Source organism: Anolis sagrei, chromosome 7, assembly GCF_037176765.1.
Source record: "Anolis sagrei isolate rAnoSag1 chromosome 7, rAnoSag1.mat, whole genome shotgun sequence".
In the NCBI taxonomy this organism is placed as follows: Eukaryota; Metazoa; Chordata; class Lepidosauria; order Squamata; family Dactyloidae; genus Anolis; species Anolis sagrei.
In genome coordinates, this window is record NC_090027.1 from 46,071,687 (window position 1) to 46,092,479 (window position 20,793).

Below are 20,793 nucleotides of genomic sequence, written 5' to 3' on the forward strand. Positions count from 1 at the left end.
CCATCCAGCCCAACGCCCCCCCCCTAGTGATAACAATAATGATGATGATGATGATGATGATGATGATCATCATCATCATCATCATCATCATCATCATCTTTGATAACTTATTAATCGCCCTCCATCCGAGATGCTCCAGGCGATTTACATTGCAGAAATTATACAGGATAGAACACATACATACAAATATCAAAATTAACATGGGTCAAATGCTCATCTAGTGAAAAGCCAGGTCTTAAGTGCTAGGAGGATAAAATGCCCTGAGTCACGCATGGCTCATCTCAAATAGGGAGGCTGTAAGGAATTCCATTAGGCAGGGGCAGAAATAGAGAAGGCTATTTCTGATGATGATGATGATGATGATGATGATGATGATGATGATGGAGAGATAACATGGGACATGTAGTCCAACCCCCTTCCATGAAGGAAAAGTGCAATTAACCCTCCCCCAACAGACGTCTGTCCAGCCATCCAATCTCTGCATAATAATAATAGTAATAATAATAATAATAATAATAATAATAATAGGAAGAGACCCCAAGGGCCATCTAGTCCAGCCCCTTCTGCTTTCACGCATGAAAAGCATAATCAAAACACACACACACACCCGACAGATGGCCATCCAGCCTCCAAGGACTCCAAGCTTCCTTAAAGTTTGGACTAAAAGCCGGAGCGGGTTCCTCCATACCCATTGATTATGGCAGTTACTGGTTTACTTTTGTGCAAACCTCAATTCACCCTATTTATTCATTCTCATTGGCCAATAGATGTCCTCTGTTGCTGTGTGTACATATATTATACTACATTCAGTGTGAGCCACTTTTAGAGCATTGCCTCTGCAAAAGGCCACCTATTACAATGACTTGAAATAAATAAATACATGTATAAAGAGGTCTGTTTGGGAAATAAAGAAGTTCAATGAGAAGTCATCAATGAATTAAGAAGAGGCAGAGGAAGGTCAGTAAAAATAATACATTACAAGGTGCAAGAAATAATGCGGCTGTGAGATTTCCCAAAAGCGGAAAACCAAAAAAAGATATAAATATTTGGGTAAAATTGTTTGAATGCCAGACTGCGACTCCAGAGAGTTGGGTTTGGATTTTGCAGAAACATCCCGGGGAGGGTCACACTCTCTCGGCCTCAGAGGAAAGCAACAGAACAACACAATACAATAAGCGGAACGGATCGAAAGGCCACGAAAGACGGCCCGCCTTCCGATAAGATCGCCACCCCCGCACCACCTTTGCCGCGGGCATTCGATCGACGACACGCTTCCCCCCTTCCGCCGTCTTGGCCCGTCTTCCTCCACAATATCCGCTAGTAAATCAAGCAATTCCCTTCTTGGGATGTTTTTCAATCTGTTTTATGTTGATTTTAATTAAAGGATGTGAAACCGAACAAACGGTTCGTAGCAGGTGGCTGCACAAGTGTGAAATAAGCAAACTGTTTTATCTGCCGCAAAAGTCCGCCAGTAAATTCCTTCCAATTAATCTGAGTCCTTCCGACTGAAAGGCTGCGCAGCCCCCTTCCCCAAATATTCCTGCCAGGCCTCAAGGCTACGCTGCCATTGTTATTATTATTATTATTATTATTATTATTATTATTATTATCCTCCTCACTTATATCCCGCTTTCTCTCCCTAAAAGGAAACCCAGGGCAGCTGACAGCACGCAACGCAACGCCATCTGCTCTTCTTTTTATTTTATTCCATTTTTAATTTTTAAAAATAAAAATACTTAAAAAACATAAATATATAAAACATATAAATATATAAATAAAGTACTGTGGTCTAGATTCAATATTGGAAGCAAAGAAACAGCAAGAGGGATCCTCCCACCGTACACCATGCAGCTGTGGACACGTCTCCAGAGGGACGACCAAACACGAATCAAGGAACACGAAAGGCACTGCGGGCTCACTCAGCCAGAGAAGTCAGCCACAGCAGAGCGCCTGATGAATAACAATAATAATAATAATAATAATCTTTGTTTACACCCCGCCTCCATCTCCCCCAACGGGGACTCGGGGCGGCTTCCATGAGGCCAAGCCCAAACAGAAAAATTACAATAAAATAAAACCAAAACACAAGCAACAACACAATAAAATACATAAACATATGAATACAATAAGCAATATACATAAAACATATGAATGCATGAACAATGACAATGAGCAGGCCACATGTGTTTTTAAAATGTTAAAAACACAGGGTGAGATAGAAAAAAGGAACAGATTATTTGCAAGGGAGAGCTCATAAAGAAACGGGGTTGTAAAAACAGGTTGAAATCCAGCCTGTGAGGAGCTCTAGTTCCTCTCTAAAAGAGGACGATGCAAAGGAAGGCAATCCTCCAAAGGCCCCGTGCCATGACAATTGCCAACTCTAGAAGATGCACCGGAGGCATGGCTCCCCGGATTGAGAGACATTGTAATACCTGTAGGGATGAGAAGCAGCACTGAGCGGGACCCCCCCCCCCCCTTCTGTGCAACCGCCCTACAACACCTGCAAATACCTCAGGAAAGTCCAGCGCCTTCAGTTTTACGCAAATCATGAAAACCACAAACGTGTCCAGAGAGCGTCCCAATGGCCTGAAAGGAAGAGTGCTATTGAAAAATCAGGCTCATCGTGAATTCTGGAGTCAAATGTGAATTTTATTTTTATTTTTACATTTTAAAAGGTTTTGCAATCTCCAAAGAGTAATTCTCTTCCGGTCCAGCACTTATCTCTTGGGAAAAAGCAAAAATTGCAGGATGCGCCTTTGTGTATCCCTGAGGGGTTTTCTGGCTTCCCACCAACTGTGTGGTGTGGACATCAGGAGGAGGCAATGCCTGCATTCATGCCATCGTGTAAAGTAATTCTCCATCTTCTCAAGAGGGTCTGGAGATGAGCCGCTACAGATGAACTCTATACTTTTCATGGATTGTGTTCTCCAGAGCTCACCCTTTGTGCAGACCAGACTAGGCAATTAATCTCATTGCAGATTGCTTTGCAGATTGCCTTTCCACACCACGCTTGGGTTGCTGCAGTTTTTTGGGCTGTATGGCCATGTCCCAGAAGCATTCTTCTGGAGCATGGCCATACAAGAAAGAATGCTTCTGGAACATGGCCATACAGCCTGAAAAACTTACAGCAACCCAGTGATTCTGGCCATGAAAGCAATACACACTCCACCTGTCTGCACTTTTTTCAGGGTGGACCTTCCAATTGCCTCCAGCTTCAAACCCACAAATGACAGTTGTTGCTTTTTCCCAACACAGAGGACACCCCGACCACCGGTGACATCAGGAGGAATCCCCAGCCAAGGAATGCCCGGTTACGAGCCAATCAGAGGAGGGCGTGAGTATTTTGAATTGCTGTCAAAATGAATAACACGTCTTTTATTTTGTGACATGATTTATGTTTGACTTTATTGACCAAGACTCTGTACCTGACATCCTTTCCGGCCTGAGAGTAATAAACCTCTGTTCCCGTTGCCTTCAAACCCAGCTTGCGTGTTGACCTGGTTTTCAAAGCAGCGGGACGTGCCGGGCACCGGGAAATAGCCCGCTCCTTTGGCAGGTGCCTGAATCTCGACCTCAAGAGCTGGCAGAATTTGACCTAGCTGCTATTATGTGCAAACAACAACAACAACAATAACAATTTGATAATCCACATCTCAAGGCCAGGGACAGCATCACAAAAACAAAGAGATAAAACACTTTTAAAATACAAGAGACACAGAGTTGAAATCCAGGTTAAGAAGAAGCAGTGGGTCCAGAAACATCAGGAAGGCATTCAACCAGATGCATTTCTGTCAAGGGTGGATCAGGGCCAGACAGAAAAGTGGGTTGAAACAAAAGAGAGAAGGATGCCCGATCAAAGCAACAGCCCAACGTCTTCAGTTCTGCCACAATATCCTCCTAGCAAGGATGCGGGTGCGAACGAGAGCACCTCCTCGCCTGCAGCCATTGCGAGATTGGTCTCCTGCTGCGCTTCATTTCAGAATCTGGGGGTGTCACTACTGGTGGACTCGTGTCTGCTCACTGATCTGTGCGCAGATTCCCATCACAACCTCCTCCCTCCTCGTTCCTCCGACTGCCTGCCTGCCTGCCTCCTGCCTGGGCCTGTCTGACTGACACAGGTGACAGGAAGCCCACCCGCCCCAACTGGCACTTCAAGGGGAGAAGAGATGCAGAGGAAGAGGAGGAGGAGGAGAGGAGGAGGAGGAAGAGGACGAGGAGGAAGAGGAAGCAGAGGATGAGGAGGAAGAAGAGGAAGAGGAGGAGGAAGAAGAGGAAGAAGAAGAGGAGGAGGAGGAAGAGGAGGAAAATGCAGTCCCATACAATAACATAGACAGAAGAGACCACATGGACCATCCTCCTTCTGCCTTTATGCAGGAAAAGCACAATCAAAGCACCCCCACAGATAGCCATCCAGCCTTTGTAACAACAACAACGACAGTAACAATAGCAACAACAACAACAGAGTTGGAAGAGACCCCAAAGGCCATGCAGTCCATACAGGAAAAGCACAATCCAAGCCTCCCAGACAGATGGCCATCCAGCCTCTGCTGAATGAATGAATAGAATGCTAGAGTTGGAAGATACCTCCAGAGGCACCTAGTCCAACCCCCTTCTGCAATGCAGGAAAAGCACAATCAAAGCACCCACAACAGACGACCACCCAGCTTTTGTAATAGTAACAATAATAATAGAATCATAAAGTTTGAAGAGACCCCCAAAGGCCATCTGGTTCAAGCCCCTTCTTCCATGGAAGAAAAGCACAATCAAAGCACCCCATACAGATGCCCACCCAGCCCCTGCTTAATGATAATAGACTCATCGGTCTGGGATATTCCTGCCTGTGCACAATCAAGTGCAGAAACGCCGAGCTGTGTGCTATGTGCAATGCCAATCCCTGCACAACGCACTGCCGATCTGAACACACAGCTCTGCAGTGGATGTGGCTGCTCTAGAAGTCCATGAGGAACTTATGGATGTGGTGACACCGCAATAGGATTCCAGCCCAGGACGACAATCCTGCTTAGCCCATGGCTGCGCATGCAGAGATGCCATGCTGAGCTGATGACCAGCAGCAGGCCAATGCAGAGGCCAAGTCATCAGGGCTGCGGTCAGTACAAAGGACGGCCAAGCTTTCCATAGACCAATAAATAGGCCCAAGGGGCGCTTACGGCTCTGTGTGCCACCAGCAAGGTGCCAGCTAATGACAGAGCCATTAATACTAGATGGGTGAATCATAGAATCAGAGTTGGAAGGGACCCCAAAGGCCATCTAGTCCAACTTGCTAGCCTTCAGGAAGACACTCACCTGCCGCTCCGCTCCTTGTTGCAAAGCAGAAGGGAAAGCGGTGGCAACGGGTGGGCGGGCAGCGGGGTGGCGAGATGCACCCGTATTCCGATAAGGGAGAACAACAACTTGTCAAAGATATATATGATGTGTGTTTTCTTCCCAGACAGGCTATATATTGGAATAATTCATCAACCGGCTTGGCGTTATTGTGTTTGGGGGAAGAAGGAGGGATGGACATAATAAAGGGATTCAAGGCGGAGAAGGGAAGAACAACAACCCTTTGCGAGCGCGTGTGTCTCATCCTGGCAATGCTGTGTGTCCTTGTTAAGGGCTTCCCATGCGACTCTGTGGCAGATCAGGGGCAGGGAAAGAGGCATTGCCCCTCCGTGGGAATGGGGTGCCCAAACTACGGCCCCCAAGACAAATTCGACCCCAAAAGATGGCCCCTTCCTTTATTCCTTCCTTCCACCCTTTCTTCCCTTTTCTTCCTTCCTTCCTTCCTTCCTTCCTTCCTTCCTTCCTTCCTTCCTTCTTCCCTTCCCTTCCCTTCCCTTCCCTTCCCTTCCCTTCTTCCATTTCTTTCATTTCCATCCTTCCCCTCTCTTCCTTTTCTTATTTCCTTCCTTTTTTCCATTTTCTTTCTCCTTCCTTCCTTTCTTCCTTGCTTGCTTCCCACTTCCTTTGGCGGCTCATGGACCACCTGCAGCCGAGGAGCGCATGGCCTGCTCCCATCCTTGGACACCGTCTAATTACCATTTTCATGGCGCCAGATGGCCGAGTCCTGAACCCATGCGCACACCAAGCCCGAGCCACAGGCACAGAAAAGGCAAATAAAAGGGCCAGATTTGCCTCCTGGGGGTTCAAGGATTACAAAGAGAGTTCCTCACCAATTAATTAGCAATTACTTTGTTTGAAAAACAAACATTCTGGTAAATAAAAGCTACCATCTTCGTTTGGGGCGAGGGGCACATGGGGGGGTTTCCCTGCACAGTGTTTCCCTGCACAGTGTGGGTCAGAAGCGCCCCTTCTTTGGTTTCTGGGCCAAGCAGTGGGTCAAGTGAGCAGAGCGGCCACCTTGATGCGGCCAGAAGTGACCGTCCACCCAGCGGGGGAAGGAATCCCTTCCAGCCACAATTTAATAGGGTTTTGGAGGGTCTCTGGGGCCCAGAACAGGGAGAGAAGGCACCGATCTTGCGCTTTTGCCCCGAGGAGCGCGCATTCCTTCTGGCCGTTGCTCTGAAAACACCTCCGTCTCTGCAGCCTGAAAAACCATGAGATGCACACCACAGATCGAGCACCAAAGCCTTTGCAATGCAACGCAAGCGCCCTTTTCGGCCCCTTTGGACTGTGACCAGTTGAAAGGGGACACTAATAATAATAACAACAACAATAATAGTTCTGTTTCTTACAGAGCAACTAAAACACACAGACATGGCAAAAATGTCTTGCCACAGATACACATATGAAAATGTACCTCTATAAAAGAAATGTATCAAAATATATTTCTGTAAAATAGGGATTAAAATGCGCAAAACAGAGATTAAACAAAGGGCACGCGTTTAAAATCCATGAGATGCACAAGAGTTGCAGAACTACAAGAAGCCCTTCGTATCCCGCTCCCAAAGGGGTAGTCGGCGGCCCTTCCAGGCTTTTCCTTTTGCAGAGTAAAGCAACATCAAGCCACGAAAACATTGGGCAGGAACAAGCGATCCAACATTACGCACAAAAGGAACATTTAGCAAAACGAAAATTGTCTTGAAATGCCCCAGAATCTTCCCCAAAACTTGCCCCCCAGAGTCTCCCGGAGCACGAATGCCACGTGGCCCACGCTCACACTCAGGCCGCAAAGACGTGCGAGAGCAACAAATACTCTGCTCAGATCTTGCAAAGAGAAGATCTTTGTCAATTCAATCCACCGATAACGAGTCTTTGGTTATCACCTTATTATTTTCAAAGGAATGCCATCGTCTCATGATGTGACCAAAGTATGACGGCCTCAGCTTAATTCTTTGGGTTTCTGGAAGGAGTTCAGATTGAGTTTGGAGGCAATTAACAGAAGTCTATTAACTTCCAGGCCGGAAAGGATGTCTGATGCAGAGTCTCCGCTCTGATTGGCATCCCCTTGCAATGCAGTACAAGGCACTTTATCCCCTATGGCGGCCATTCAAAAGGCCCACTCCCTCCTCTGAGTGGTTTAGAAATGGGAAAGTTACGTTCCGGCCTCTTATTGGCTGGGGACTCCCTCTGACCTCCAGCCACCGGAGCGTGGTGGAGGCTCCTTCTTTGGAGGCTTCTAAGCAGAGGCTGGATGGCCATCTGTCGGGGGTGCTTTGAGTGCAATTTGCCTGATTCTTGGCCGAATGGGGTTGGACTGGATGATGGCCCACAACGTCTTTTCCAACTCTATGATTCTAGGATGCCAGGGGTGGGCGGAGTTTCCCCCGTGGCAGGAAGGAGGGAGAGCTGTCGTTGGTCTGCTTAAAGTTGGAGCTGTGCAGAGAGTCCGCCCAGACTGGGCTAATCATACAATTTAGGGCAATGTGGAGAGCTCATAATCGGAATGGAGGTTAGGGTTACACAAAAGGAGACCGGCTCTGAGGCAATGAAGAGGCGTGTGCAAATACAGACAATGGGAAATAGACAGAGCAAAGCAGAGCTCCCTTCCACTTTTCTGTGAAGTCCCTGACTTGGGGATGGGGTGCTGGGAGGACTTCCCTCTTTCGTTCCTCCGGGAAAGTGTGGAGACGGAGCAATTAATCAAGGAGCTAATGAGAAATGTGTTTTCTTCCTTCCTTCCATCCTTCCTGTCCTCGCTCTGCATCATATTCTTCTGAGCCAGGTGATTACAGTCATACCAGGCGTGCTTAGAGTCCAGGCTGGGCTCCCTTGCTCCAGTGCCGCCAATTTAGAGAAGCATTAATGAAAAGATGAGCCCCGATAACACAAATCAGGGGGCTTTGTGTTGCTGCACTTGTTGCGCAATTGGTGGCCGGCATCCATTGCCACCGAGCTGCATCAATTGCCTCTTGACTTATGCCTGGCAGCCATCTTCCCATCCTGCTCCTTGAATTGGGCCAATCCATGGGACTTCCCCACTTGGTCCATTCCCACATCCAAGGAGAAAGCGAACAAGGCCTCGCAAAAGGATAATAAATGACCGGCCAGGTGTGAATGGCGGTGCCAGCGGCCCAAAGTGCAGAGCGGGGCCTGGTAAACAAAGGGCCTTGGGGTCCGTATCTGGCCCGCGGGCCCTGCCCGGGTGTGCTTGCCCCCAGGAAGGCCCCAAGGGAGTCCCTCTGGCCCTCCGGCACTGCTGCTTCCTCCCTCCCTCCCTCCTTCCTTCCTTCCTTCCTTCCTTCCTTCCTCCCTTCGTGCCCAAGGAGGCCTTTTTCTCTCTCCAAACGTGTCGATTTCCACCCCGGCTGCTTTGTAATTTCATTATTTACCTCCCATTTAGCCTTTTGACAGATCAAAGCCTCAGCCGAGGCGAAGCGAGGTGTGGCGCGCATGCAAACACGGCTGATACATAATTAATTACCATAAAACAGTTTCATTAGGAGGATGGGGTTTCATGGCTGTTTGTCTTCCAGGGTTTAAGCCGTGTAAAGCGGAAGATAGGCTTTTGGAGCCGGTGGTATTCATCAGAGTAGTAATAATAATAATAATAATAATAATAATACCCCTCCTTACAGCTCAGAAGGGTCAATAAGGAAGCATGGAGGATATTATTATTATTATTATTATTATTATTACTTACCCCTCCTTGAAGGTCATAGGGGTCCATATAGAACCATGATTATTATTAGTAGTATTATTTATTTATTTATTTATTTATTTCAGTTACTTATACCCCGCCCTTCTCCCCCCCCCCTCCCCCAAGGGGGGACTTTATCTACCTCTCCTTACGGCTCGTAGGTGTCCATGTGGAAGAATGAACACATGTTAATGAATATTTCTGCAAATGATTTTGATGAACATTTTGTAGATATTTTAATGAATATTTCTGTGAATATTTTTGATGAATATTTCTGTGGGTATTTTAATAAATATTTCTTTGAAAACTTTAGTTGGATATTTTTCAGAATATTTCTGCAAATATGTTCATGATTTTTTTAAACAGATATTTCTACGAATATTTTTGATGAATAAGTCTGTGAACATTTTTATGAATATTTTTGTGAATAATTTTGATATTTCTGCGAATATTTTTGTGGGTACGTTGATGACTATTTCTGTGAGCGTTTTATGCAATCCCATAATGCATTTTGCTCAACTCACACCTTCAATGGGCTTCTCCGCCCCTTCTGGGTCCATCCACACTCAACTCATTCTGTTACACCCCTACCACAGAAACGGACACAACCTATAATACAGACATTGCCTAGGTTCTTGGGTGTATCAAGTGGTGAGGGTCTTGGTCCTGAGGCAAAGAAATACCCCCAGCACCCTCTCCCTCGCCCTGCCTCGCAGTGGCAATCGCTGCCTTTGCCCGGGGCTTTGGGTTTCCCAGCAAAGGAGGCGCATTCCTGGAGAGTGCCGGGTGTCTGGAAGGCAGGGCTTCAGCACCACGGACAGCAGCAGCAGCCGCTCCTCCTGCGACTCTCCTCTTTGCCACAGCCTTGCCTTCCTTCCTTCCTTCCTTCCTCCCTCCCTCCCTCCCTCCCTCCCGCGAGCGGAGAACCCCTGGCCTTCTCTGTGGTCACTTTGGAAGCACCATCCACCCACCCACCCATCCATCCAGGCCAACTCCTTCTTCCTGCCATGAAAGAAGGAAGGCACCACCCGAGCCTTCCCAACAGATGGCCATCTAGCCATTGCTATGACGGATACAGACTGGGGTAAAGTTCAGGCCAAAACCCAGAATGAACGCAACCGGCTTCGCCAAAGGGCCAAAGACTTTATTCTGCCTGAAAGGGTTTCCTCCGGCATCAAGTTGGCAAAGCTGATCATCTCAGTCTAAACAGGAAGGAGGTTTGGCTCTTTTTCGGAGGAACGGACGGAAATGGCGCCACCTGCTGACAGCTGGGATCAGGTCACTTCCAGAAAGGTCCCTCTTTAATCATAATAAATAATAACAACAACTTTATTTGTACCCCGCTACCATCTCCCCAAGGGACTCGGTGAGGCTTACGTGAGGCCGCGCCTTTTCTCTCTTTCCCAGGAGAGAAAAGGGAACGCGTTTGGTGAAGCATTTCCCTAATATACACACACACACACATCGTGTGTGATAAAGTGGGGGCTTGTTCTTGTTGTGATAGTTGTGTTCTGTGTGTCTGTTGGGAGAGAATAGGGCCATTTTGTTGAATGGCAGAAAGGCCCCAGGAAGGAAGGAAGGAAGGAAGGAAGGAAGGAAGGACGTATAGACTGGGGGGAGGGGGGATGAAGGGAGGGAGAGAAAATGGGAAGAAAGGAAAAGTGGGAAAGAAGGAATAGATGGTAAGAAAGGAAAGAAAGATGGAAGGAGAGGGGGAATGAAAGGAAGACACACACAGAGAGGGGGAAAGAAGAAAGGAAGGGAGGGAGGGAGGGAGGGAGGGAGGGAAAGAGAGAAAGAGGAAGGAAGCAAGGGAGAAAGAAGAGAAGAATGAAATGAAGGGAGGAAAGAGGGGAGAGAAAGGAAGAAAAAGTAGGAAGAGAGGGGGAAAGAAGGAAAAGGCAAGAGGGAGGGAAGAAGAAAGAAAGGATGGCTGGAAGGGAGGGAGGGAGGGGAGGAAAGAAAGAGAGCAAGGGAAGTAGGAAGAGAGGGGGGAAAGATGAAAGAAAGGAAGGAAAGAAAGAGAAAATAAGAAAAAAGGGAAAAGAAGGAAGGAAGGAAGGAAGGAAGGAAGGAAGGAAGGAAGGAAGGAAGGTACAAGGGAAGTTAAGGAGGGAGGGAGGGAGGAAAAAGAAAGCAATAAAGAGAGAAGGAAGGAGGGAAGGAAAAAAGAAAAGAAGGGAAAGAGGAAGCGAGAAGACCATTTCTGCAGGACCTTTGGGAAGGCCTGGCTTTCCCGTCTCCCCAATTCAGAGAACAGCCTCCGCCTTCCTTGAGCAGGGTTAAGGGGCCCATCCTTCTCATCATCATCCTCATCATCATCACCATGATTCCCAAACGGCAGAAGGAGACTTTTAAGTGGCCAAACGAAGAGTGGATCGAGGAAAAGGAAGACCCGGAAGCGCTTGTGGAAGTTCTGCTCAGTCGGGAAGCGCTTCCCCATTTCCGAGCGGCTTCCTCCCTGGCGCTTCCCCCTTGAAGACGGCCTTTCGGTAGAACTGCAACTCCTTGACGCTCTCCTTGATGTCCTCGAGGGCCCTAAAGAGAAGGCATGCTGCATGGCGCTATATTGCTCGGTAGGAGAAATAAGGGGAGGGGGCCTTTCGGAGGAGGAAGCCTCCCGTTCACGACCCACCGTGCCTTCCCTCCATTGATACCCTAGTGACATCGCTCACTTTCTTATGTCACGTTGGTCTTGGGGGGCTTTGGACTTGGTTTCTGTTGTATTGATAACAGGACTCTGTATGTGTTTATGAGTGATGAGAATGTCGTTCCCTCATGCCTATCCCGCCTTTCTCTCCCCCAAAAAGGGGGAAGCGGGGGTCAAGGCGGCTGAGCATTTCCCTGCCTGAAAATCGACTGTTTCCACAGCCAGAGAGCAAGGCCCGCTTCCCCTCCTTCCTTCCTTCCTTCCTTCCTCCCTACCTGTGAGAGAGCGCCTTCTTGGGTGCCGATGCAAACTCTTCGGGGAACCAGCGCCTGGAGGAGGGAAGGGAAGAGAGTCAGCAGGAGGAAGAGGAAAAGAGGGAGAAGAGGAAGCAGGAAAAGAGGAGGGAGAGGAGGAAGGGGAGGAAAGGAAGGAAGAGGAGGAAGAAGAGGGGGAGAAGAGGAGGAAGAGGAAGAAGGGCAAAAGAAGAAGGAAGATGAGGAAGGAGAAGGAGGAAAGGGAGAAAAGGAAGGAGAGGAGGAAGGAGGGGAGAAGAGGAGGAAGGAGGAAGAGGAGGGGGAGGGGGAGAAAAGGAAGAAGAGGAAAAGAAAGAAGAGGAAGATAGGAAGAAAAGGAAGGAGAGAAGAAGAGCAAGAAGAAGAGGAGGAAAAGGAGGAAAAGGGAGAAGGGGGAAAGAAGAAGGCGAAGAGCAAGAGGAGGAAAATGAGGAAGAAGAGGAAGGAGAAGGAGGAAAGGGAGAAAAGGAAGGAGAGGAGGAAGTGCCAGTAGTAGGGGTGGTAGAGGAAGAAGGGGAGGAAGAACGCTTCCCATTCCGGCAAGGACACAGTACACAACCCCCCTCTGGCCCATTCATTGCCTGCCCTTCCCCCACCACGTGTTCCGCTCCGTCCTGCTTCCTCCCCCGGCTGGATGTGGGGGTGCTTCCTCTCCTCCCCCCCTCGCCCAGTGGCGCCCCCCCCCCCCCTTGCGCACCTGCAGAGCTCCTTGACGGTGCTGACGTCCACGATGCGGTAGTGCAGGTGACTCAGGAACTGCGGCATGTGCTTCTCCAGGAACCTCCTGTCTGCGTGCACAGAGTTCCCTGTTGGAGACGGCCATAGGAAAAATATTACACTATATAAAACACATATATGGATACATATCTATAAAGTTAAATAGATTAAAGTATAACACAGAGCGTTAAACTAAATAAATTATATATACATAGTAATAAATTAAATACATTAAAATATAATATATAAATTAAATACACATATATGGATATATGTATTCATAAAATTAAATACATTAAAATATAATATATAAAAATTTTATAAAATAAGTATAGATGTTATTTTGATCTATTTCACATAATATTTTAACATTATAAATTAATGTGTTTGTGTGTGTGTGTGTGTGTGTGTGTGTGCGTGTGTGTGCAGAGGCACCAACGGCTGCATCCTCCCGCTGGAGACTTGCTCTACGGTGGAGCTGTCATTAGAGTTTTGCAAGAAGGACGGAATATATAGCCATTTCCTTCGTCGTTCCCTATCTCTGTCTGGGCGCAATGGGAGTTGTGGCTCAATCTCTCTATAATAATAATAATAATAATAATAATAATAATAATTTCAGCATATAGATCTCGTTTGATGTGACATACTGTGCTTTTGTATCAGTAAAATCATCATCATCATCATCATCATCATCTTTATTTATGTACTGCCCTATCTCCCCATGGGGGCTCAGAGCGGTTTCCACATATGCAAAGTAATACAAAAACATACAATATAAAACCAAAACATAGGCATAAACTGTTAACACAACATACACATTAAAATCAATTTAAATCCAGTTCCGCTCTCTTCTTCGTGCACGGTAAGCTGCCCGGGGCCAAGATTTCAATAAGGGGCCTGGACTACTATTTGGACTCGTGCAAGGAGAAAGGGAAAACGGGGCCGGCTGAATGCGACAGCGCAAGGATCGGCCTCAGCAACGGCCCTCCTAGGGGACCGGGGCCACTCCATTCCAGGGCCAATTAAAGGACTATAAAGAAGGTCTGGGCCAGAAGAAAAGGTGCCCTCAGAGGACAGGGGACTGGGGAATGGATGGGGCACAAGGCCAAGTCCTAACTGGTGGACCAAGGGCTTGAGGCTAGTCACTATCGAAGGCCTGATGAAACCACCAAGCCTTCAAATTCTTACGGAAGGAGGTGAGGGATGGGGGCAGCCCCCCTCTAGTCCAACCGCCTTCTTTCTTTCTGCCTTCATGCAGGAAAAGCACAATCAAAGCCCCCTCAACAGATGGCCATCCAACCACGACAACAGCAACAACAATAATGATGATGATGATGATGATGATGAACAGCCCTGAAAGGCCCAGGATGGAGCCTTCTTTATGGCACCACGATGATGGTGATGATGTTGAGCAGTCCCTTCTTTCCAGGATGAAGAGGATCCCTTGGTGAGAAGCACCCTTTGGGTTCGGTCACTTAACCAATTAGAAATCCACTTAACAGCAGCGTAGTTAGATTTTGTGGAGGGCAGGCCTTGCTGGAACCAAGAGACGCTCCACCCACAGCAAGGCTTTTGGGGCAGGAGAGGGCTGGTTTGCGCTCCCATGGTTCTCACCTGCGAGGGGGCAGAGTCCCGGGGGCGTCTGCTGCCGGACGAAGGAAAGGAACTCGAGCTCGGCTTCGCGCAAGGACACGGCGCTCTCCCGCACGGCGCTGGTCAGGCCCGACTTCCAGGAAGGAAGGAAGGAAGGAAGGAAGGAAGGAAGGAAGGAAGGAAGGAAGGAAGGAAAGAAAGTCATTCGAAAGGAGAAGCAGCAGCCGCTCACCTTGAAAAGTTCTTGTATGGACATGCTTTAGTGTCAGCCGCTTTGAGCAGGGTGTGAATGAACATAGTAAACATAACAACAACAACAACAACAACAACAACAACAACAACGGTCTCTTGGAGTCTCGTTGTGGAGAGAAAAGACAGGCCATAAATAAACGTCATAATAATAATAATAATAATAATAATACCAACAACAACAACAGGAGAAACCCAGCCGTTCTCAGGACCTCAAAATCAAACAGCAAAGGCTCTGACGGCATAAACCAGTGCAGGTCGTCCCAGTGGGAATGGGCGCACTGGGTGCCGTGCCAAAAGATCTCAGCCGGCATTTGGAAACCATAAACATTGACTAAATCACCATCTGTCAACTACAAAAGGCTACCTGACTTGTATCTGTGCGCATCATTCGAAAATACATCTCACAGTCCTAGACACTTGGGAAGTGTCCGACTTGTGATTTTATGATTCAAAAATCCAATCACATAGCTCTTGTTTGCTGTGTCATAGTGTGTTTTTGGGTCAGTAAAGCCCTGGTGGCGCAGTGGATTAACGCACTGAGCTGCTGACCGAAAGGTCACAGGTTCGAATATGGGGAGCAGCGTGAGCTTCCACTGTCAGCCCCAGCTTCTGCCAACCTAGCAGTTTCAAAACATGCAAATGTGAGTAGATTAATAGGTACTGCTCCAGTGGGAAGATAATGGCGCTCCATGCAGTCATGCCAGCCACACGACCTTGGAGGTGTCTATGGACAACGCCAGCTCTTTGGCTTAGAAATGGAGATGAGCACCAATCCCAGAGTCGGACACGACTGGACTTCATGTCAGGGGAACACCTTTACCTTTACCTACTAAAGTAACAACAACAACAATAATAATAATAATAATAATAATAATAATAATGATAATAGCACTAGCCACCTTCCCATGGTGCTCCTTGCACCATTCGGACATGCCCTCCAGCACCTCGTCCGGTTGATGGATGATCAGGTTGGGACCCTGCAAAGGAAAACAAGGGAGAAAAATAAAGGAAAATAAAACTTGGTGTCCCATCATGAAGTTCTTATTAAACTTTACTGCTTTTAGTGTTGCAAACCACTTCATAATAAATGATATTATTAATATTACTACGACGACTACTACTATTGTAATATGTATTTATGTCATGCTTTCTCTCTTCCAAAGGGGACTCAAGTGGCTCACACTAAATTCGTTTAATTGTTATAATAATAATAATAATAGCTGTAATAATTGTAGCAATAATGATTATGATTACTGTTATTATTACCTTTCTCCCAAAGAAGACTCAAAGTAGCTAACACCCAAACAGTTTAATTTATAAGAACAATAGCTATTGTTACTATCATTATGACTATTATTGCTATCTGTTTTTATATCATGCTTCCTCTCTGCCAAACGGGACTCAAGGTGGCTTGCACTAAAAATCATGCAAGAGGAGAAACAAGACATAAATTTATTTATTATTTAATTGAAATGTTTATATTCCACCTTCCTCACCCGGACTCAGGCGGAGCAGAACATAGATACAGCAGCCATCCCATGCCAAGGCATAAAATAACATTAAAATGTTACATCTACTTTAAAATCAGTTGTTTAAAAACCATCTCAAAAACCATGATGGCTTCGGTCAGCGGAGTAGGTTTCCAATTATTGCCTTATTGCACCGTCCCAAAGGCTTGGTCCTCAGCGAGGTCTTTGCCATCCTTCTGAAGGACGGCAGGGGGGGGGGGGCTGATCTAATCTCGCCGGGGGGGGGGGGAGGGGGGAGTTCCATAGCCGAGGGGCAATCACTGACCAGGAAGGCCTTCTCTCTCTCTCTCTCTCTCTCTCTCTCTCGTCCCCGCCCATCGCACCTGTGATGGTGGTGGAACTGAGAGCAGGGCCTCCCCAGAAGATCTTGGGCTTCGCAGTGTTTCGTAAAGGGAGATGCATTCAGACAGGTAAAGTGGGCGGGGCCGTTTAGGTTTTTCTAGGCAAATCCGGCACTTTGAATTGTGCCCAGTAGCAAACAAGAAGCCAATGAAGCTGACGTAACATGGGAGCCCGTTATTAGCCTGGCTGCCTCTCATTGGACTATGTGAGGGTTCCGAAATGTCTTCAAAGGCAACCCCACGCAGAGCGCGTTGCAGTAGCCTATCCTGGATGTAATGAGAGTGTGACCCACCGTGGCCAAGTCTGACTTCCCAAGGTACGAGCACAGGTGGCACACAAGTTTTAATAGTAATAATAATAATACTAGAATTCCAGCCTATGTTTGCTCCTCTGGACTTGAACTGGGAGGGAAGGGCAATGGGACTTTCGCAACAGGAAACAGCCGCCCGGGGTCCCGATAAAAGGGGGCGCCTGACTGCAGATGGAAAGGATCATACGTGTAACACATTAAACATACTTCCGCCACCAGGTTGAGGTCGGCATCGGTGACCAGGCAGGCCATCTCCAGGATGTGGTCGCGCTCAACGTCCAGCCCCGTCATCTGCAAGGAATGGGCAGAACCAGGCACATAAGAATGGGAGGGGTCCCCAAAGGCCACGCAGCCCACCCCCATAACAGGGAGGGAGGGAGGGAGGGAGGGAGAGCCCACCCCTCCAGCCCTTCCTACAGGAAAGAGAGAGAGAGAGAGACAGGACGGAGACTCCCACCCTCCTGTTCATTCCGCCTGGGATCACTTTGGCCTCGTCTGCTGCAGCATCGCACGCAGGGGTCGCCTGGGTCAAGTCATCTCTCTCAATATTATCTATATCTTTCTATATTATATATCTATACTTATTTAGGCCTTCCCTCGTTGTCCATGTAGGATAATCTTCCAGGGCCAGTGTGCAGTGTGTCCGCAGGTGACTGTGGAGCCCAGTTCTTGACTGACCTGCATGTTCTCCCACAGTGAGGGCATCGGTTTCCAGGTGGTCCCGGTTGGGGTTGGCTTGACGTGCCTTCCTCTTGACACATTTCTCTCTTTCACCCTCCATTCGTGCCTCTTTAAATTCTGCAGCACTGCTGGTCACAGCTGACCTCCAGTTGGAGCGCTCAAGGGCCAGGGCTTCCCAGTTCTCTCTCGGTGTCTATGCCAGAGTTTTTAAGGTTGGCTTTGAGCCCATCTTTAAATCTCTTTTCCTGCCCACCAACATTCCGTTTTCCATTCTTGAGTTCGGAGTAGAGCAACTGCTTTGGGAGACGGTGGTCGGGCATCCGGACAATGTGGCCGGTCCAGCGGAGTTGATGGTGGAGGACCATCGCTTCAGTGCTGGTAGTCTTTGCTTCTTCTAACACGTAGACATTTGTCCGCTTGTATATCCAGACTTACCTATCGATATCTACATCTACCTATTTATCTCTATTATATCCATCTCTATCAGTATTATCTATATAAATAAAAATGTAATGTTTGTTTGTGGGATTAGCATAACTCAGAAACCACTAAACGAATTGCTTCCAAATTTGGCCACAAGACACCAACTAACCCAAGGAGTGACCATCACTCAAAAAAACTGATTTTGTCATTTGGGAGTTGTAGTTGCTGGGATTTATAGTTAATATACAATCAAAAAGCATTTTAAACTCCACCAATGATGGAATTGAAATAAACGTGTCCCCCAGAACTCCCATGAACAACAGAAAACACTAGAAGGGTTTGGTGGGCATTGACCTTGAGTTTGAGAGTTGTAGTTCACCTCCATCCAGAGAGCACTGTGGACTCAAACAATGATGGATCTGGACCAAACTTGACACAAATATTCCATATGCCTAAATATGAACACAGATGGAGTTTGGGGGAAATAGACCTTGACATTTGGGATTTGTAGTTATTGGGATTTATAGTTCACCTACAATTAAAGAGCATTCTGAACCCCATGAACGACAGAATTGGGCCAAACTTCCCACACAGAACCCCCAAGACCAACAGATAAGGCCATCCAGTCCAACCCTCTTCACCAGGGCAAGAAAGAGTAATCAGAGCCCTCCTGACAAAGAGCCATCCAGCCAAAGATAGAGAGAGATAGATATGATTCTCTTTCTCACACACACACAGGTATAGTATCACAGATTTGAAAGGGACCCCGAAAGAAGGACTCTGATATGCTGCATGTTCCAGGGGAGGCAAACCAGGCACTCTCCACATCCACACTGGAAAGAAACAACAAGGAATACTGTTTGCTCACAAGCAGAAAGGAATTCCATACATTAGAAACCCACACTTTCTCACTGCCTTTATTTTCCAGATCTCCAGGCTGGGCCACAGCATCGCCTGGCAGGGGACGGCTAGTGCCTCCATTACCCACCTGTATATCTCTCTCTGTGTGTGTGTGTATTCTATGCCCATCTCTGCCTACCTGTATCATCTAGCTCTATCTCCTTTATATGAGATCTATACTATATTTCTATCTCTAGGACATCTGTCTCTCTCTCTATTGTATCTCTATCTGTATATATCTATCTGTGTTATATTCCTACCGAGATCACCTTAACATCCCTCTATCTAATATATCTCTATGGTCTCTCCGTGCTCTCTCTAATCTCTCTCTCTCTCTCTCCGCCGACTTCCGCCCGCGCGGCCACTCACTTCCAGGTCGACCCAAACCAGCCTGTGACGCGCTTCCGGCCCCGGGGGGCCCGCCCCCGCCCCGGCCGCCACGCTTCCTGCGCCTCCTCCTGCTCCGCTTCCGGCCCCCGCCATCGCCCCTCGCCACACGCCCCTCGCCGCCGCCACCGCCACTGCCGCCGCCGCCGCCGCCGCCACGCGCATTCCCGCCTCCCCTTCGCCGAGGAAGAGGCCTTCGAGCCGGAAAGACTACATCTCCCGGCAGGCTCCGCGACACCCGGGCCCGCTGGCTGCCGGCGCCGAGACAGCCCCGAGGCACGCCGGGAAACGGAGTCCTTTTTCTCTCTCGGCTGAGCGAGGAAAGATGGCGTCCAGAAAGGAAGCCCGCGACCAGTATTACGCATGCGCACTTTGCCCAGACAGCCCCGACGATGGATACGCATGCGCAGCCACTATTGCTCACCTTATGCTCCTCCCACAATTAAAACCGGAAACCTCGCACATTTAAAGCGACAGTACCATTAAAACTTATATGAATTCCTTCAGGATTGACGGGAGACGCGGGTTCGAATCCCACTCATTCCTCATATAGTTGGTTTTTGTTAATTAATTAATTCTCCTGCTAAATAAATAAATGGAATTTAGAAACCAAATAGTCATAGAATAATAGAATAACAGTCAAGTGAAATCTAAATAATAACAACAATAATAATTGAAAAGTCGATGACAGATCCCAAGTGTAGACTCTGCAAGGAAGCCGGTGAAACAAGAGATCGCATCCTCAGCTGCTGCAAGAAGATCGCAGACAGACTCCAAGCAGAGGCACAACACCCTTGCTCAGGGCATTCACAGGGACTTGTGCCACAAACACCATCTGCCTGCCACAAAGAACTGGTGGGAACACAAGCCGGAAAATGAACACGCCAAACTTCTCTGGAACTCAGGCTGACAAGAGTTTTGGAGAACAAGACTCTTGACCTCACAATCGTGTTAAAAAACGAAAGTATGGATTATGGATGTTGCAATCCCAGGTGACATCAGGATTGAAGAGAAACAACTGGAAAAGATAACACAAGATGAGGATGTAAAGATCGAACAGCAAAGACTCTGGCACAAGCCAGTCAAGGGGGTCCCAGTGGTGATGGGCACACTGGGCGCAGTGCCTCAAAGATCTTGGCCTGCACTTAAACACAATCAGCACTGACAAAATTACCGTCTGCCAAAGACCCCCCTACCCGGATCTGCACGCATCATTCGCTGATACATCACACAGTCCCAGACACTTGGGAAGGGTCCGATGTGGGATCCAATACAACAGCCGGCAGAGTGATCTTGTCTGCTGTGGACTCATCTTGTTGTATTTCAAATAATAAATAGAGTAAAATAATAATAATAATAATAATAATAATAATAATAATAATAATAATATGGAGATTAGCTGGCTCATAGACGTGCCATTGGAATATATTGAGAACACTGAACGGACCTTAAAGGGACAGGGATTGGGGTGACCGATATGATCTTGCCATCTGTCTTTGTGTTTTGTTGGTTAAAAATGCAATACAACTGGTTTCTTGTGGGTTTTTTCGGGCTATAGGGCCATGTTCTAGAGGCATTTATCCTGACGTTTCGCCTGCATCTATGGCAAGCATCCTCAGAGGTACAATACAACTGGTTTGCTCCCGACACGATAAATAAATAAATCTAACATGTCT

The 20,793-nt window shown here is 47.6% G+C and overlaps 1 protein-coding gene across 2 annotated transcripts in view; it reads right to left on the bottom strand.

Moving 5' to 3' along the window:
• Nucleotides 1-19,491, bottom strand: part of REXO2 (RNA exonuclease 2) — a 31,668-nt gene extending 12,177 nt beyond the window's left edge. The window contains exons 1-7 of one of the 2 annotated variants that reach the window (XM_060787531.2): nt 19,100-19,481; nt 16,934-17,017; nt 15,445-15,522; nt 14,315-14,426; nt 12,681-12,789; nt 11,966-12,019; nt 10,164-11,578 (exon numbers count right to left, since the gene is read on the bottom strand). In XM_060787531.2, coding sequence (XP_060643514.2) covers nt 11,461-11,578; nt 11,966-12,019; nt 12,681-12,789; nt 14,315-14,426; nt 15,445-15,522; nt 16,934-17,017; nt 19,100-19,282 — 738 coding nt within the window. In that variant the 5' untranslated portion in view covers nt 19,283-19,481 and the 3' untranslated portion in view covers nt 10,164-11,460. Of the gene's footprint in view, nt 1-10,163; nt 11,579-11,965; nt 12,020-12,680; nt 12,790-14,314; nt 14,427-15,444; nt 15,523-16,933; nt 17,018-19,099 lie in introns of those variants that run through there. The other variant, XM_060787532.2, reaches the window with a different exon arrangement.
• Nucleotides 19,492-20,793: the final 1,302 nt, after the last annotated feature.